The following is a 19,709-nucleotide window of genomic DNA, read 5'->3' on the forward strand; positions in this document are numbered from 1 at the left end:
AACATCCTTTATGTGACCAGGCAAAATGAGGCACGGGTATTCTGCATAATGGGCTGTTAACACCCAGCTCTGAATGCAGCCTTCACTCTGCACACCAGACCTAGCTTGAGTTTTAGTGTCAGGCATGACAAAAAGTATAGAACAAGTCTTCATTTTGGAAAAGGTTGGCTTAAACCCCCATAAGCCTTGTGGGACAGTTCAGAGCAGCACTTGGTGTGATTCCCGAAAGCCATGACATCGGACTCCAGGGGTTTGCTTTTATAAAATTTGGGTCCAAATCTTCCATTCTTTTGGTATTTTTCTTTTCATTAGCAATCTCAGCAGAAAAAAGCACACCAGGAAGATAATAGCACCGTGCTTCCCTAACCATGTGGGAAATGGTTCCTTATGGTACAAGGGTGGGATGGGCAACAGTGGAAGGGGCTGGCAGAGCACAATTGGACTTCACCATACAAGGTGGTTTTCTTTTGTAGATAACACTTATGTTTCCAGTTCTGATAACGATGAAGATGTGTTAGTTACAACAGAGCCAATTCCAGTAATTTTCCACCAAATCGCTACAGGTAATCTTATGTCCCAAGTGTTTTATTGAGTTCATTTTTTGTGAGGAAAGACAAGACGTTGCCTGTACTTAAAAGGAGATATGTTAATGTGTGTACAGTTTGCTATTTTCTCACAGTCTTCCTGTAGTAAATTGTCCTACATTTCAGAATAGAAGAAATTAAAATATTTCTTTTGGGGATCAACATAATTGTGTAGGCAGAATGTATTTTATTCTTTTAATGTTTTGCAGTCTGTGCTAAAGCAATTCTCCTTGAATACAGTTAGAGGTGCTTAATACTTCCCAATTATAAGTTTTCATGCTCATTTGCCTAAAACTTCACCATTGGGGATGAAACAGTCTATAATTACCATTGCCTCTGATGAATTATTTCAGGAAATTTCAAACAAAATGGTTCAGCTGTTTCACTAAATGAGATTATAGAAAAATATATTTTTTTCCCAGTGATTTTGGGAACCTCTTCATTTGAAATTATTTCCATACTTTCAAAAAGTATTTGATACATGAAAGGGCATGCTTTTCAGACATCTAGGCACATTTATACAATATATAATCAAGATTTGTGCATACTCCATAGAGATTTTTTAGATTTTAGCAGTCAAATTCCCTGATGATTTCAGGCTGCAGGAGAAACTGCATAGAGCAGTCTTAATACTGGCAGTTCTTCAGATAGGAACACTTGACTTTGCAGACTTTTTATTATTATTACAATACTTTAGGGCTTTTTTTGTGTAACACAATTACTTTGAATTCCACTGGAAACCAATATGATCTGAAGATCTCTGGTCTCATTTATACTGATGTAAATAAAAAATAATTTTATTGAAGTCAGTGAAGTGGCACCCAAACAAAAACTGGCCATTATAGTCAGAAGTCTAAGATAAATTTTACTTGCAAATATTTCTGTAATTTAAAAAGAAATAAAGCCTGTCATTTAAAATAGAATAAACCCCTGTATTTTATATAGAAGATGATCTGATTTAATTTTGCTGAGGGATTTTGATTTTTTGTTCTTTTATAAAGTATACAAAATTAATGAATGACACTGAAGTGTAAATTACAGATTGGGAAAAACAAATCTCCTAGATGGACTAGCTGAGTTTCATTTCACAGTTAAAAATATGAGTCTTCTGAGATGTTTGGGCTTCTTAATTTTAGACTGTTGTATTGTAAACTCTTTGGTGCTTTTCATATCTGTAACCTTTTGTTCCTTATTTGCTCTACTACTCCAAGTATTTCAGGTCTGCATATGCAAAATTATTTCACATTTTTCACATATGTTCCCTATTTTCCCTTTTCTTTTAAGAATTAAGAAAAACCAGTGATGTCAACTATTGCTTATCCATAAGGTCAAAATTACAGAGGGAGAATGGAGAGGTATGTATTTCTTGTATGTATATTTTAACAAGTTATTTTAAGAAACAACAGAAAATAATAAAATATTAATATTTACCATAGATTTCCTGTCAAATCTATGCTTACCCAAACTGTAGGTTTACACATTTTATAAGGTGAGCATAGTTCTCTGGGTTTCATACATGGATTAACCAGTGAATCACTTAGTTGGGATAGGGATGCTCCCATCCTAGGAAATATGGTTTTGACGTTTATTTTATTTTTTGTTCAGTGGTGGCATAGACCCTGTCTGCCCTAAAAATACAGCTCTCCTGGAGAAGTAGATGATGATGCCATTACCTTTTAACCTAGTGTTGCACATAGGACCACATCCCATTTATTAGCTCATTGCTTCTTCATGCAGCCTACAGCAGTCCTGCTGGAGTCTCTGGACCTCTGCATGACACTATTCACCATAGGTAGCATCTGGAGTGTTAAGGCCTTCCAGTCACGGTTGTATTTGTGCTGTACCTCTGGCATGGGTCCCTGACCAGTCTCACTGAGACATTAACTCAAGAAAGAAGTGGCACTAACGTAAGGTATACAGGGGTTGACAGTGTTATGGGCTCAAAGGAAGCACCACATAGGCTCCTACCCCAAACAAGAAATTGAGCACTGTATCAAGTATTCAAGTGCTTCGCTTAAAGACTTCTTTTGGTAAGGGTGGTTGCTTTGGTTGGAATACTTGTTTCTTGACTGCTGCTTTTTGGGCTCTGATCTGTATTTGATCCTGGAAAAGGCAGATAAGCATGTTCAGATACAATAATGGGTATGGTTGGGGTTTTGTAGATGAAACCTGATTTGATGTAAAAAGCTGCACTGGAAATATTTTGCTTCGGCTGCCTCATAATTGTATTCAGTGCTCTCTAAACATTAGAAATTCAAGCGCAGTAAGAATTTACCCTTTTGATTAAAAGCCTGAGATACAGTTAGCTTCTATGGGACAGAGTTTGGGATTTTATCTATTTATTTTTCCAGTTGAACGAGGTACTTAAGTATGAAAGTACTGAAAAAAGCCTTTAAATAAAAGACTGACCATTTCTGTTGTCTAAACAGTTAGAGGTTTTGGTTAGGATAGGATGGGTTTGTCACTATTGTAGTGTGAGATTTTAATTTCTCTTTGCTTTGTGTTGAATTTTTGTTCAGTTGAGTTCTCTTTTAAAACAGACTTCCCTTTGAGCTAAGGTTATAAAACAAAGAAGACTGAAGTCACTTTGTTTCTTTTCAGTAAAGTAGAAGCAGAAATTAGTTTTATGCCTTGTCTTAGAAAATTGCCATGAAATTGGCTGAAATAATACAATTTTTGTTCTATGTATACCTACAGTGAATAGAGCAGGAATTTAGAGACAAAGGTAAGGAAATGGGATTAGAATGTCTGACCATAGAAATTGGTGATAAGAGTATATTTGACATTTATGAATATATGGGATTTAGGGGTAACTTCTAATCTTTGATTCATACATCTGATTTCTATTCCATTATGGCAGTTCTGTACAGGACATAAATAAAAAATATGCAATAAATACATCATGTTCAGGTTGAAGTGAAGAATTATGATTTTATCAGGTATTCTTTATAGGATACTTGTCAGCATAGGGCCTAGAAATAATAGATGGATTGTGGGAAACAAGAATTAATATCTTCAAGCAATTAAATAATTATAAGTAAAGGTTCCAGAGAATACAACACTTCAGCTCATGCTGAGTTGCAGTCTATGCCATGATCAGTTCTATTTACTTGAGTACAATTATTCACAGAGCAGCCTATTTAGAGCAGGTTTTACTTGGGTAAGCATATTACTTTCTAATCCTTAATTTTCAAAGTCTTAGAACAGAACTAGTCAGAAAATTAAGTTTGAAATTTTCTGGCAACAGGCTGATACTTCTGTTAAAAATAATAATTAAGCAGCAGTGTGTCAGAGAGTTTTTCACAGAAAGGAACTTAAGACATCCCATGCTCAGGCTTGAATTAATTTCTTAAACTATTAGAATTGATTTACCAGAATAAGGTAAAGTAATTTTTTACTTTTTTTACACTGAAATGCCAAATGAATTAAGTCCAGAACCTTTCTTGGTGAGTAAATTATGCTTTGTTTAGCAGCAGCACAGAGTGAAGTATCGCTGCATAGTCTACTGAATTCTCCAGTTCCATAAAATACCACACTGTGGCTGTACCCAAAGTATTATTTCTCCAACATATATTCAGGGTGTTTTTATGTACCTAGTTAGTGGGTGCTTGTTTTGTCTGAGATCTCTTAATAAAGGGTACTTAGAGCTTATTTCTAAAAACATAATTACTGTAGTTATAATTAGAACTATAAATGCAAGATAAACATATTGCTTGTACCATTGTTAACTTTCCTTTTCCATTAAGGAGTCACAGCACAACAGCACAGTTGAAGAAGACTCTGAAGGAGATAATGATTCTGAGGAATTTTATTATGGAGGACAGGTAATGAAGGATATTTTTGCACAAGTTTCAAGAAATTAATATTAGAAAGCTTCTGTGGTTCATTCCATTATAAATTTATGATAATAATTAATTTCTTATGTTTATTCAACATAGAATAGAATGTCATGTGTATATATATGTAGTCTTTTATAGTAGAAGTATTGAATATGTTATACTGTATAATTATATCAGATTTAAAATAAGATGAGTTTGTTTACATTTGTAAAGCTGTAAGAATAGAAAAACCATGTGCTCTTCAGGAGGTTTGAAAATAGAAGCCAGTTGTTTACATCCAGGAAATAGATATTCACTCTTTAAAGCATATCCCGTTATTGATACAAATGGGAAGTCAGGCTGGATCCAAATCTATTTCCTTCTGGAGGACTGCCATTTTGTAAAGTCAAGAGAACTGGAATTTAATGGTAAAAAGGTTATTACAAAACAATTTTGATGTAGGCAATAGTCCATTCTTTTTCTGAGCTCTACAGTTAAATTCACCTTGAAAAACGCTGCATATTTTTATATGAATGTACAGCTCTGTGTCTTTACTTCTTGTTCCCTCAGCAGAATTAGTTATTATTACATTCTTTTATGTATTGGAAAATAAAATCTCTTCATATCTTTTCCTTCTGCAATGTCAATAGAGCGCTTCACGCTGTTAGACTCTTTATTCAGATTTTTCTTATCTTTTTAGTCTATTGCCCCAAAGGAATAATTCCTCACTTATAATCTCAAATTGCAATCCAAATCTAAGATTAGAACCATTTATTTCAATGAACATTTTAACGAATTACGGTTGCTGTTTATGAAAGTCGTCACTGCCTCAGTGTTGTGGTTTAAGCCCAGCCGGCAACAAAGCACCACAAGGCTGCTCACTCCTCCCCCTGGGTGGGATGAGGAGGAGAAAATATAAAGAAAAGCTCATGGGTCAAGACAAGGACAGGGAGGGATCACTCCCCACTTATGGTCACAGGCAAAAGACTTGGGGAAGAAACAAAATCAATTTAATTTACTACCAATCCTTAGAACACCTTCCCCCCACCCCTCCTTCACGGGCTCAACTCCACTCCTAGTTCCCTCTACCTCCTCCTCCCAGTGGCACAGGGGGACGGGGAATGGGGGTTGGGGTCAGTTCATCACGCTGTCTCTGCTGCTCCTTCCTCCTCAGGGGGAGGACTCCTCACTCTTCCCCTGCCCCACTGTGGGATCCCTCCCATGGGAGACAGTTCTCCACGAACTTCTCCAACATGGGTCCTTCCCACGGGCTGCAGTTCTTCACGAACTGCTCCAGCATGGGTCCCTTCCACGGGTTGCAGTCCTTCAGGAGCACACTGCTCCAGCATGGGCTTTCCCATGGAGTCAAGGCCATCTTCAGGGGCATCTGCCTGCTCTGGCATGGGCTCCTCTCTCCCCGGGATGCAGGTGGGCATCTGCTCCCCCGCTCCCCTCCATGGGCTGGGGGGGGGACAGCCTGCCGTCTCACCACGGGCTGCAGGGGCATCCCCTCCTCCCCCTCCTTCTTCCCTGCCCTCGGTATCCGCAGAGGGGTTCCTCTCACATTCCAATCTCCCCCCCTACTGCAGGTTCCCCTTCTGAAATCTGTTCTCCCAGAGGCGCCACCACCGTCACTGATTGGCTCGGCCTGGGCCAGAGGCGGGTCCGACTTGGAGCCAGGGGAGCTTCTGGCAGCTTCTCACAGGAGCCACCCCTGCAGCCCCTCCCCTGCTACCAAAACCACGCCACATAAACCCAAAACACTCAGCATTGAGGCTGAAGCCAGTGCTTACTTCTTGAAACAGTGCAAATACATTTAGTAAAGGATGCCTGCCAGTGCCCAAATGAATGAATAAATATCAGTGCTGCCTATGCGTTATGAACACAGAGAACAGTAAATCATTTCTAAGGTCTAAAAGAGCTGTGTAATAGGAAATACTGATTAGAATTTAGTTGCCTTATATTTGAAGTGGAAACTACATTATATTGCATTGTCATTTTTTAAGGTAGTACATTTAATTGAAGGAATGATAACTGGCAAAAAAAGCAGTAAAATTACAGCAATAAAAATAAAATATCAGGTGACTGAATATCTTGAGTATAGAATACTCAAAAAGCAAAATAAGGAGAACAAACAAACAGAAAAACCCAAAGACATCACAGAAAGTATATTTAACAAGAGAGGAAAAAAAGGAAATTTTTAATTTAAAATTTCATGGTCAAAAGGACAAAATTCTAAAGAAGAATTAAAAAAAAAGATTGAGGAATTAGGAAATAAATAGGAAATCAGATAATAAGCAAAGTCCTCTGAGAGATAAAAAGAACAGTCCTTTTTCAAAGAAATTGATTGTAAGAGTTATTAAGTGAGCACCAAGTGTATTGGAAAAACAAAAAAGTTGACTGTATATATGGGGAACCAGTAAGGTAAGCTGCTTCATTTGAGACAAGTGTGTACTGTGCTGTCATGGTTTAACCCCAGCCAGCAACTAAGCACCACGCAGCTGCTCACTCACTCCCCCCACCCAGCGGGTTGGGGGAGAGAATCAGAAGGAAAAAAGTAAAACTCATGGGTTGAGATAGAAACAGTTTAATAGAACAGAAAGGAAGAAACTAATAATGATAATAATAACAATAATAAAATGACAATAATAATAAAAGGATTGGAATATACAAAACAAGTGATGCACAATGCAATTGCTCACCACTCACTGACCAATTGACGCCCAGTTAGTTCCCGAGCAGTGAGCCCCCCCAGGCCAATTCCCCCCCAGTTCATATACTGGGCATGACATCACATGGTATGGAATACCCCGTTGGCCACTTTGGGTCAGCTGCCCTGGCTGTGTCCTGTGCCAACTTCTTGTGCCCCTCCAGCCTTCTTGCTGGCTGGGCATGAGAAGCTGAAAAATCCTTGACTTAGTCTAAACATTACTTAGCAACAACTGAAAACATCAGTGTTATCAACATTCTTTGCATACTGAACTCAAAACATAGCACTGTACCAGCTACTAGGAAGACAGTTAACTCTATCCCAGCTGAAAACAGGACATGTGCCCACAGAGAATGGGGACAAAAATGTTGACTTTAGCAACTAGAGGGAATAGATGCTAGTGTAATTGTGTGCAATACACTTGGAAAAGGTGGAGGTCAGGGATAATTCTAATATTTCTAAGTGGTTATAGCTGGAAAGACAAGAGAGCAACTGATGATGAAACAAGGACCATGGAAAATGGGAAATGGCATTTGATGGGCAGTGAAAACAAGATATGACCTTTTGACCATAAAATAAATGTTTGTATCTGCTTCCCAGGCACCTGCTTGTAATCCTCCCTAAGGATTTAATGGATAAATACTTTAAAGTAGTTAAGTGATTCAATAGCCTAAGTCCTATTGATTTTCAGTGGGTCATCATGTGGGACAAAATAATCTGAATCAGGTCTCAGATTAAAAACTGAGACTTTCTAAACACAGACCCTTCAGACACAGCAGAGTTATCAGATTTTTTTGCTTTTATATTCACTTTTTCTGAGACTCTGTTAATTCTTACTTTGAATCTCTATCTTCTATATTTGCAAAAGAGAACAGGAGATTGAAACAGTAATACTACTGCCTTTGGCACTCTCTCTCCCTCTCTCTTGTGCTTCAGTTACAGGACATATTTGCAAATGCAGATATACAAAACTCTGGCAGTCTCCTCTGCATACACCAGCACGTCTGTGACACTAATTCAGGGATGGAAAATGCCACACTGTGATCTTACAATTTGCCAGAACACTGCTTTGTTTCCTTTTTGAGTTCATAACCTCTTACCATCAGAAAATAGATTGGAGAAAGCATTATGTTGAGCAGTTCCATGTTCTGCATAGTGTTCCTTTTGGATTTTACTATTATTGATACAGAAGACTGTTTAAAAAATGTGGTTTAGGACCAACAAAGGTGACAGGTGAGCTACAGGTACGATTTGTGAAATGATTGCTGTGCTCTCTTTGGAAGCGGGACAGCAATTATTGATGCAATTGATCTCAACTCTCACTTAGATTTAAATAATTAATCTTTGAGTAATGAGTATGTAAAAAGGATTGGTTTGCTCCTACCTTAAGTGGAAAAAAAATTATAATAAAATTTTTCTTCCTGTGCTCTTCTACTTGGGAAATTATTTTGACATGCCTGCCCAAACAAGGCAGGGATACTTGGCTTATACCCTTCTGGTCGTGAATATCGTTGATATCTCTGATAAATACATGCTCATGCTATGCTGATGAATTTTGTGCCTTATATTTGAAGAATTCTAAGTCTAATCAAATTATTCTTTGCTAATTTGCACATGTAAAAAGTGATCAGCTGATTATTATTTTAATTCTATTGAAATTTATTTCATTAGATTGAAAAGTACATCTCTAGGTATCAGAGCTGAAAGTGTCACAGTACTGGTCTCCTACAGATTTGGATGTACAAATGGAAGAAACAGTACTGCAGTTAGATACGATTCTGCAATAGCAAGAATTCTCAGCAGGAATTCCTGTATAAAGATGTATATACATCTAAAGGGATAAATTGCACGCTTGTGCTTTGTTCTCTGAATTTGTTAAAGGTACAAGCCAAATCCTACTCTCATTTCTGAATCTGTCCAAATCTAGGGAGTTCATCGACTTCTTTTGTGGAATTATGGTCATTCTAATTGGTGTAAAGAAGTAGAATTAGGCTCACACAATCAGGAGCATATTGCTTAAAGAGGAAGTAGTAATAGACTTTTAATAGATTGTTACAAGCCTAAAAAGGTATTTTGGTCCTTGTAGAAGATAGGAGGATATTAATTATTCTGACTTCATACAGCCCAACCAAACCAGCTCACAATTTTCTTTATAGTGTAAGCACTAACATAGCTGTTTCCACTTTCCATGCAGAGTTTTAAAAAATGGGGATGATGTCTAAACATGTTTCTTTACACCTTCTCTGGTAAAATACTTAAAATGGGAAAGTGTTCTTTAATTATTTTTCTTTTTGATCTGATATAATTGCATTGGTAGATAAAATAGTCAAATACAGCCAATGAGTAGATTGAAAATGTAATTTAGATGCTGAGACACTTGGTATATAGTATAGTCTCGTGCTTCTCTTGTTGAGCCCAAGCCATTCTGTGTCTAAAATATATGAGAGGGTGATAACAAGCAAGAGGGAGCAAACCTTTGTCCTGCAGTGGTTAGACTGGGATGCTATGACTGGGGAGATCTGGTTCTTCTCCTACTTACCAGTTTTAAAATGCACAAGTGGCCCAGAACAGACCCCAGGACAAGACAGGACAGAGGGATGAGTCCTTTGCAGCTTCTCTTCCCACAGACAGGAGTGGGACCCTCTGGAATTTCGATGCAGAAGTGCCTGCTTTGCAAATAGCATTGCTTAGGAGAGCTAGACCACCTCAGTGCTTCAGCTTATCAACACAGTGTCCTTTCTGAGCATGGCATTAAGGAATCTTTATGCAGCATATTTTGCAGGGGGAACTTTCAAGAGCCTAGATTAGGTGCCAGTAATGAAATAAATAAGAACACCTAAAATTTATTTTTTTCTGGTAGGTTAGCTATGATGGAGAACTTCACAAGCACCCACAGCTGGAAGCTGATTTGACAGCAGTGAGAGAGATCTATGGACCTAACGCAGTATCTCTCAGGTATGTCATTGACCCTTCTGTATTGTGGAACCTTTAACGTTTTGGAGATTGACTTCCATGTGGACCTTCCCTCACTGCCAAAACACAAGTATTTTCTGATAATTCCTGTATATTGTGGCAAAAGGAAGGAGCACTGCTGGCTAGCAATAATGCTGGTTTTGTTTTTTCTTTTTGTGGCTGAGTACTAATACAACTGGCTATGCTGAGAACAAGCCCTGGAAGCCTGCTCTAAAACATCATTGTCTTTTGCAGTTCAGTCAGTATTTGATCAGGCTGTCATATTTTGTTGAAAATTACTATTCAGCATTATTCTAAACCCTTGTTAAACTTCTTTTCTGTCATATCCTGTCTTCTACCCTGGAGGTGAACAAGAGGAATGAGAAGAGATTTAGTAAATATTTTCCCTAGGGAAAGACTGAAGGAAATGGATTTGTCTAGTCTGGAAAAAACACAGAAGGAGAGGACATAATAACAGTTCTTCAAAAAATGAAGTTGTTTGTAGATAGAAGGAGTGATCAAATGTTCTCTATTGTCAGAGAGACAATAAGAAACTAGCTTTGTTAGCAACAAACAAGAATTTGATAAGATTTTAGGAAAGCTTTCTAATTGTGGGAAACTAAAGTATCCTACAAAGGGAAGTGGTGGAACCTCAGTCAGGGGTGGATTGCAAAGAGTAATTACACAAAAATTCTGTTGGGCATATATGAGTGTGCATGATTCTGCCGTAGGGCATAGCTGTATGATATTTTTAATATGCTTCAGGTCTTTTATAACTTCATTTTCCATCTATGTAATCTTAATAATTTCATAAAAATAACAGGTAGGCAAGATGGAACAGCCCTGTCAGATGTATTACAAAGAAAATATCAAAGTTGTCATACAAACCAAGTAATAAAATACAGAGAAGATAATAACCTTAGGCGTACATATATTCCAAGCAACAATTCCCATTAACCTCTAAACAATAAGCTCTGTTATTTTAGTCTAAGAAGAGAGAGCATGTCTACAACTATGGTGTACTATACCTTTTCAAATTAAGTGGAAATTCATTACATTTCGAGGACCTGGGAAATTAAAATCCAAATAGTTGTATATGGGTTTAGGAAAGCATAGAATCATAGAATAGTTTGGGTTGGAAGGGACCTTTAAAGGTCATCTAGTCCAACCCCCCTGCAATGAGCAGGACATCTTCAACTAGATCAGGTTGCTCAGAGCCCCATCCAACCTGGCCTTGAATGTTTCCAGGGATGGGGCATCTACCACCTCTCTGGGCAACCTGTTCCAGTGCCTCACCACCCTCATTGTAAAGAATTTCTTCCTTGTATCTAGTCTGAATCTACCCTCTTTTAGTTTAAAACCATTACCCCTTGTCCTATTGCTACAGGCCCTACTAAAAAGTTTGTCCCCATCTTTCTTAGAAGCCCCCTTTAAGTACTGAAAGGCTGCAATAAGGTCTTCCTGGAGCCTTCTCTTCTCCAGGCTAAACAACCCCAACTCTCTCAGCCTTTCCTCATAGGAGATGTGTTCCATCCCTCTGATCATTTTTTTGGCCCTCCTCTGGACCTGCTCCAACAGGTCCATGTCTGTCTTGTACTGAGGACCCCAGAGCTGGATGCAGTACTCCAGGTGGGGGCTCACCAGAGCAGAGTAGAGGGGAAGAATCACCTCCCTCGACCTGCTGGTCACACTTTTGATGCAGCCCAGGATACGGTTGGCTTTCTGGACTGTGAGTGCACATTGTCAGTTCATGTCCAGCTTTTCATCCACCAGTACCCCCAAGTCCTTCTCTGCAAGGGCTGCTCTCAGTCCCTTCATCCCCCAGCCTGTATTGATACTGGGGGTTGCCCCCACCCAGGTGCAGGCCCTTGCACTTGGCCTTGTTGAACTTCATGAGGCTCACATGGGCCCACTTCTCAAGCTTGTCCAGGTCCCTCTGGATGGCATCCCATCCCTCAGGCATGTCAACTGCACCACTCAGGTTGGTGTCACCTGCAAACTTGCTGAGGGTACACTCAATCCCACTGTCTATTTCATTGATGAAGATATTGAAAAGTACTGGTCCCAATACAGACCCCCGAGGGACACCACTCATAACTGATCTCCAACCAGACATTGAGCCATTGACCACTACCCTCTGGATGCAACCATCCAGCCAATTCCTCATCCACCGAACAGTCCATCCATCAAATCCATATCTCTCCAATTTAGAGAGAAAGATGTTGTGGGGGACTGTGTCAAAGGCCTTACAGAAGTCCAGATAGATGACATCCATAGCTCTTCCCTTGTCCACTGATGTAGTCACTCCATCATAGAAGGCCGCTATAGGTTGGTCAGGCAAGACTTGCCCTTGGTGAAGCCATGCTGGCTGTCTCAAATCACCTCCTTGCCCTCCATGTGCCTTAGCATAGCTTCTAGGAGGGTCTGTTCCATGATCTTCCCAGGCACAGAGGTGAGGCTGACAGGTCGGTAGTTCCCAGGGTCCTCCTTTCTACCCTTTTTAAAAATGGGTGCAATGTTTCCCTTTTTCCAGTCACCGGGGACTTCACCTGACTGCCATGACTTTTCAAATATCATGGAGAGTGGCTTGGCAACTACATCAGCCAATTCCCCCAGGACTCTGGGATGCATCTCGTCACATCCCATAGACTTATGTACGTTCAGGTTCCTCAGGTGGTCGCGAACCTGATCTTCTCTTACAGTGGGAGGGACTTTGCTCCCCCAGTCCCTGCCTTGAGGTCCATCCCCTCGAGAGGTGTGGGAAGAGAGGTTGCCAGTGAGGACTGAAGCAAAAAAGTTGTTGAGTACCTCAGCCTTCTCCTCGTCCATTGTTACCAGTTTGCCAGTCATTGTCGTGGTTTAACCCCAGCCAGCAACTAAGCACCACACAGCCACTCACTCACTCCACCCCCATCCAGTGGGATGGGGGAGAAAATCGGGAAAAAGAAGTAAAACTCCTGGGTTGAGATAAGAACGGTTTAATAGAACAGAAAAGAAGAAACTAATAATGATAATGATAACACTAATAAAATGACAACAGTAGTAATAAAAGGATTGGAATGTACAAATGATGTGCAGTGCAATTGCTCACCACCCGCCGACCGACACCCAGCTAGTCCCGGAGCGGCGATTCCCCGCCCCCACTTCCCAGTTCCTATACTAAATGGGACGTCACATGGTATGGAATACACCGTTGGCCACTTTGGGTCAGGTGCCCTAGTTGTGTCCTGTGCCAACTTCTTGTGCCCTGGCTGGGCATGAGAAGCTGAAAAATCCTTGACTATATTCTAATCACTACTCAGCAACAACTGAAAATATCAGTGTTATCAACATTCTTCTCATACTGAACTCAAAACATAGCACTGTACCAGCTACTAGGAAGACAGTTAACTCTATCCCAGCTGAAACCAGGACAGTCATGTTCATCGGGGGGGGGGGTGTATGCTTTCTTTGACCTTCCTTTTCTGGCTGACATATACCTGTAGAAGCCCTTCTTATTATTCTTTGTGTCCCTTGCCAAGTTCAGCTCCAGCCACACGTTGGCCTTCCTGACCCCATCCCTATACAACCAGGCAGCGCCCCTGTACTCTTCCCAGGATACCTGTCCCTGCTCCCACTGCCTGTGCATTTCCTTCTTGCCCTTTAGTTTGACCAGCAGGTCTCGACTCATCCATGCTGGTCTCTTACCTTCCTTTCCTGATTTCTTACGCCTGGGGATCAAGAGCTCTTGCTGTATTGGGTTTGTGTGGCAAGGTTTTGGTAGCAAGGGGGCTACACGGGTGGCTTCTGTGAGAAGCTGCTAGAAGGTTCCCCTATGTCCGACAGCCAATACCAGCTGGCTATAAGACAGACCCGCCGCCAGCCAAGGCCGAGCCAATCAGTGATAGTGGTAGTGCCTCTGGGATAACATATTTAAGAAGGAAAAAAGTTGCAGCGAGCACAGAAATGGCAGCCAGAGAGAGGAGTGAGAACATGTAAGAGAAACAGCCCTGCAGACTCCAAGGTCAGTGAAGAAGGAGGGGGAGGAGATGCTCCAGGCGCCAGAGCAGAGATTCCCCTGCAGCCCGTGGTGAAGACCATGGTGAGGCAGGCTGTCCCCCTACAGCCCAGGGAGGTTCACGGTGGAGCAGATATCCCATGCCGGAGCAGGGGGATGCCCGAAGGAGGCTGTGACCCTATGGGAAGCCCGTGCTGGAGCAGGCTCCTGGCAAGACCTGCGGATCTGTGGAGAGAGGAGCCCACATTGGAGCAGGTTTTCTGGCAGGACTTGTGACCCCGTTGGGGACCCACGCTGGAGCAGTGTGCTCCTGAAGGACTGCAGCCCGTGGGAAGGACCCATGTTGGAGAAGTTTGTGGAGGACTGTCTCCTGTGGGAGGGACCCCATGCTGGAGCAGGGGAAGAGTGTGATGAGTCCTGCCCTTGAGGAGGATGAAGCAGCAGAAAATAACATGTGATTGTCCCGATCCAATATCGGGGAGGGTTGTTGATCCCGAGAGCGAGATTAAGACACAAACGAGGTCAGATGCTGTATAACCTTACAACTTTTATTCCCTACAATAACCAATAGCTGCGATAGAACAGAGGGAGGAAGGAGAAAAAGAGGCAGACCTAAGCAAGTGAACAGAAGAGAGATAGCGAGACTAGTTACCACCACGACGAAGCCAGCAACGTCCCGCTGAGTTGGTTCCGATGCCGGTGATGGAGGGTCGGGTTCCTCTGCCGCCAGCCAGGTGTCTCTCCTTCAGGTGTCACAGTCCTTCTGATGTTTTTCCATGTTCGGGTCTTCCGTCGTTGAGAGGGGAGCACGCAGTGCTCTTATTGTCCCAGTCCCCACAATTTTTCGGAAAAGTCCACCCATTTCCACAGAGCTCATTACCCTATCGGGCAAGCACAGCTCGGCAGGCGCGGGTATGGTGGTTTCTTTGGGGACGTCTTGTGCGTACTCCCCTACAATAGCAGGGTATTGGGGCAGCAGCACCGTGAGTCAGCAGCACCGTGAGTCAGCACTTCAGCACGGTCCCTCACATTAGGCAGCAGCACCGTGAGTCAGCAATGTGAGTCAGCAACTCAGCACAGTCCCTCACATCCACCCCGTGGCTCGACATTGCTGTCCTCATGGTGGCGTCGAAAGTAAAGGTGTAGAGAGAGAAGGAGAGAAAAAGTGCATGCTACAGCGATATAACCAAGTTAACAAATGTCCATAGTACAGCAAAAACAAAAAACCAAAGGTTAAAATAAGATGATTTGGCTTTTCGAGGCTTATTCTATCTTACTACAATACTTCTACATTAAGCAACAATATGGACGAACAACAATATCATAACAATTATCTTACTTATGATATTTCTAAGTAGGTTAAACAACAGCATCTAATAATCAATAACATCTACTTAGCATATCAGAACAGTTAACTATTATAAATTTGACTAACTCTACAATATTAAAGCATATCTCAGGGTTACAAAGAGTCAATAACAGAACATGGCGACCGTTCGCATGGTGAACAGCTACAAGGACAAAAGAGAAGTATTAAAAGAACTATTAAGATAACCATTATTAAAGCAAAGGCTATATAATAAATTGGAATCAACACAAACACATAGTCATACTCCGTCATTTTGCCGGCAGTATGCTATAAAATGGTCTCAGCTCTAGCGGTCCACGCGGTTTGCCGGCGTTAGAGTCCGCATGCGTGGCGGAAAAGCTGTTCTCTGTGCCCCCTTATCCTAAGGTACATGCGCAGTTTAGACCTAGAAGCTTTTCTCCCAAATTTGAACAAAGGTAAATGAACAGTAGTCCTACATAACAATGATTAACCACTATTCTACTAAAACACATCTTAAGATAGCAATAGTGATAACAATATTTACTAAAACGTGTCCCTGGTCGGGCCTAGGAAGGTGTTCCTGGTCTTCCGGAACGGGGAGGGGGAGAGGGTGGTTGTCCACACGAACAAGTACAATTACAAGATGGTTTACCCGGACCCTTACAAGACCAATACATGCATACCATAAAGAAAAATACAGCAAAGACCAACAAAATAGCTGCCACAAAGTTCCAAAGCCACCCAGTACACTTACAAGCCAAACACATACATATCGAAAAAGACCACAAAACAACTGCCACAAAGTAGAGTATAAGAAGGGTATACATTTTGGCTAATTACGGAGCTAAAACTGGTGGTGTGACTAACCTGAGTGAGAAGGGGCGTTTACCCAGTTCCATGCCCCCAGCCCAGAGCGCATGTGCCTAAAAATTTGTTACAGTTGTATGCTTTGATTGGCGAACAACACGAATCTGGTTTACACCATCAGGTGAAGCAGCAGATACAAATTGCATGTTAGATACAACATGTTGGATTAATTGAATAAAACAGGGAATAGCACATGGCACAAACATCAAAGCAACAAATGCACATAACAGGTAAAACAGAAGCTGTTTCACCCATGATGCTCCAGGTAACCAAGACCATAGATTGCCATTCCATCCGTTCCATGTTTGAACAGGGACATGGGCTAGTTTCCTGATATCTGAAGTCAGTTGAAGAACTACTTCACCTATGTTGTCTATTTCTAAACAACAATTAGAAACATTTAATTTCCCACATACTCCTCCCTCTTCAGCTAGTAAATAATCCAAAACCATACGGTGTTGAAGGATTGCAGCACGCATCTCTCGAGATTGTTGGGTTAAAAGGTCTATAGCATTAGCAGTTTTATTGGTAATAATTTCTAAAACTGCTTGCAATCGAATTATGCGGTTCAAATTATAAATCGGTTCTCATGCCCCTGATATTGGTTCGCTGGGATTCCAAGTGGCAGGCCCATAATGCTCAATTATTCTTTCAGGGGGCCACTCATTTTCCCCCCACCTTTGTGTTCCTCCTATTTTAACGTCAACATCTCGCTTGTTACGTGCAATCCTTTCGTTTCCCAAATTATCATATAGTCTCACTCCCAATCGAGGGCCACCTGTCTCTGGAAGAAGGAAAAACAGAGGTCGGATAAACCCTATATAACAAATCCCTGACCAATTCGCTGGTAGTTGCTTGTAGGCAGTATGTCCACAAATCCAATAATGGCCCTTTTTGGCTTTGGCACCGTTAGCAAATGGTCCATCTGCAGTCTTTGGGAATTGGAAATAAGTTGTGTTCTCATTTCCCAAAGGACTGTAAAATTCAGTTGGTCTGTTGTTGCTGTTTGTCTGGCCGGTACAATACCAGGCACCAGTATGGTTCTTCCACTTACAAATTTGATGATAAATGTGGCTTCTAGACCATCGGTGTCGTGGTTTAACCCCAGCCAGCAACTAAGCACCACGCAGCCGCTCACTCACTCCCCCCCATCCAGTGGGATGGGGGAGAAAATCAGGAAAAGAAGTAAAACTCCTGGGTTGAGATAAGAATGGTTTAATAGAACAGAAAAGAAGAAACTAATAATGATAATGATAACACTAATAAAATGACAACAGTAGTAATAAAAGGATTGAAATGTACAAATGATGCGCAGGGCAATTGCTCACCACCCGCCGACCGACACCCAGCCAGTCCCCGAGCGGCGAAATCCCTGCCCCCCCACTTCCCAGTTCCTAAACTAGATGGGACGTCACATGGTATGGAATACACTGTTGGCCAGTTTGGGTCAGGTGCCCTGGCTGGGCACGAGAAGCTGAAAAATCCTTGACTTGAGACTAAACACTACTGAGCAACAACTGAAAACATCAGTGTTATCAACATTCTTCACATACTGAACTCAAAACATAGCACTGTACCAGCTACTAGGAAGACAGTTAACTACATCCCAGCTGAAACCAGGACAATTGGAAAGAGAAGGTTTCATTTTTGTTTGACCAAAACCCTTTGAATGCTTTACTGCGTCCAGTTTCGTCCAGCCACATCCATATGTAAACCCCTGCCTCTTTATTAACCGATCGATGTGTGAGTGTCCTTTGACACCTGCTTTCTCCGACATTGACCCCTCCCTTCTGGGTGCGATTTAAACAATATCTACCCACAGTAGGAAATTGAATTGGCCATGTTTCGCCATCGTCCCAGGTGGTACTGTCAGTTTCACTGTAATTGCTTACAATTTGTGCTGGAGTGAGGGACGTGGAGGTCCATGGCCAGCTTGACAACCCTAGAGGTCCTCCACAAACCCAACAATGACTCAGATTAAAGGCTTGGCTTACAGCTTTTGCTAACAGGACAAATTCATTGTCCTTAAAGGGATCATATGGGATAAGGGGAGGTGGGGGAATTGGTTTCCCTTCACCCTCATAGATAAATCCCCAACATAACATAATTACGAATAACATCGTGTCTGCTTCTCTTCTTCTGTGGGTACGTCTGTGTTGCTTGCTTTTTCCTGAAAGTGAAACAAAAACAACTTCGCTTCTCGGGTTAGAAATAAGGGTAACTGGCCACCCTCGGGCTTGTGCCTCGCAATAGAGGTCTTTGACTCCTGAATGTTTCCGTTTTACATGTGGCCATTCTAACAGGCGTTCCCAATTTTCCACTATCTGGGTGCTTTGTAGGAGAGCTAGCCGGGCTAGCTCATCCACTTTAGCATTCCATTGGCTCACCAGGGCATCATCTGGTTGGTGAGATGCTACCCATGCTACTGCAAATTTTCCTTGTCTGGCAATGGTGAGAATATCTTGCCATTTTTCTTTTTGCCATACAGGTATCCTATTGACCTCCCACCCGTTTTGTTCCCAGAATGGAAGCCACTCAGTGCAGCCTTTAAACACAGCATAAGAGTCAGTATAGATATAGACAGAAGAAGCAGATTGAGCCTCGTGCTGGAAGATGCTCCACACAGCAATTAGTTCTCCTACTTGTGCACTACCTATCCCTTCGGTAATGATCTGTTCCTCGGTATCTACTCGAAGTGCCACAGCTTGATATTTCCAGATTTTTCCCTCTCGCTTCGATGAGGCATCCGTGTACCAGACATTCTGCAATTGTCCAGAAAACAGAGGAGCTAATTCTATTACAGGCAAAAGCTCGGAGGTGTCTCTATCTGGGTTTACCTCATCTTGTATATTTAACACTTTTGCGGCTCCTTCTGATACAGAAAAGATTTCACAGCAGTGTTCTATTTGTGCATACCACTTTCGCACAGAAGCTCTCTGGGCCACCCCGTCAGGGGGTGGAGTTCCTGCCAAAACTGCTTCTTTCTCTGACAACAAGATTCCATCTCCTCCTGACAAAGACACTCTCCATACGTACTCCGTCTCAGATTCCTTTGCCATCCTTGAAAAATCTTTTCTCAATTTTGTTAATTCAGTTGCTGTATATGGGGCTTCTTTAGTGATAACCTGAGGACGGTCATCGCTACTATCCTCATACACATACTCTGTTTTAATCACTGGACACACGTGGGGGGGGCTCTCTACGGTCTCTTTTGCCCTTTGCAAATCCCCCTGAGGATAGATTTGCTGTGTCCTTTTCTCCACAGGCGGCGTCTCTACCTCCGCCTCTATATTCATCTCTCTCAAAAGTTGCCTCTTCAATTCTTTCGTTAAAGCCTTAACAAGGTTCCTTTCCTCTTCTAACAACTGTTTGCTTTCTTGCAATTGTTCTTGCAGGCTCCTGATCATATCACTTTGACCAGACTTTTGCTTCCTCTCTTCCATTGCGGCTG

General features: G+C 41.7%; 1 protein-coding gene and 1 long non-coding RNA gene across 2 annotated transcripts in view; one reads left to right on the forward strand and one right to left on the reverse strand.

The window, feature by feature from the left end:
* The window catches only part of LOC104313543 (protein mono-ADP-ribosyltransferase PARP8), a 192,644-nt gene that overhangs the window by 98,577 nt on the left and 74,358 nt on the right, over nucleotides 1-19,709 (forward strand). Inside the window, exons 4-7 of the mRNA XM_069775480.1 lie at nucleotides 474-563; nucleotides 1,869-1,939; nucleotides 4,331-4,408; nucleotides 9,973-10,067. Coding sequence (XP_069631581.1) covers nucleotides 474-563; nucleotides 1,869-1,939; nucleotides 4,331-4,408; nucleotides 9,973-10,067 — 334 coding nt within the window. The remainder of the gene's footprint in view (nucleotides 1-473; nucleotides 564-1,868; nucleotides 1,940-4,330; nucleotides 4,409-9,972; nucleotides 10,068-19,709) is intronic.
* Nucleotides 1-19,709, reverse strand: part of LOC138683533 (uncharacterized) — a 287,545-nt gene that overhangs the window by 38,777 nt on the left and 229,059 nt on the right. The window lies entirely within an intron of this gene.

Source organism: Haliaeetus albicilla, chromosome W (assembly GCF_947461875.1).
Source record: "Haliaeetus albicilla chromosome W, bHalAlb1.1, whole genome shotgun sequence".
NCBI classification, from domain to species: domain Eukaryota; kingdom Metazoa; phylum Chordata; class Aves; order Accipitriformes; family Accipitridae; genus Haliaeetus; species Haliaeetus albicilla.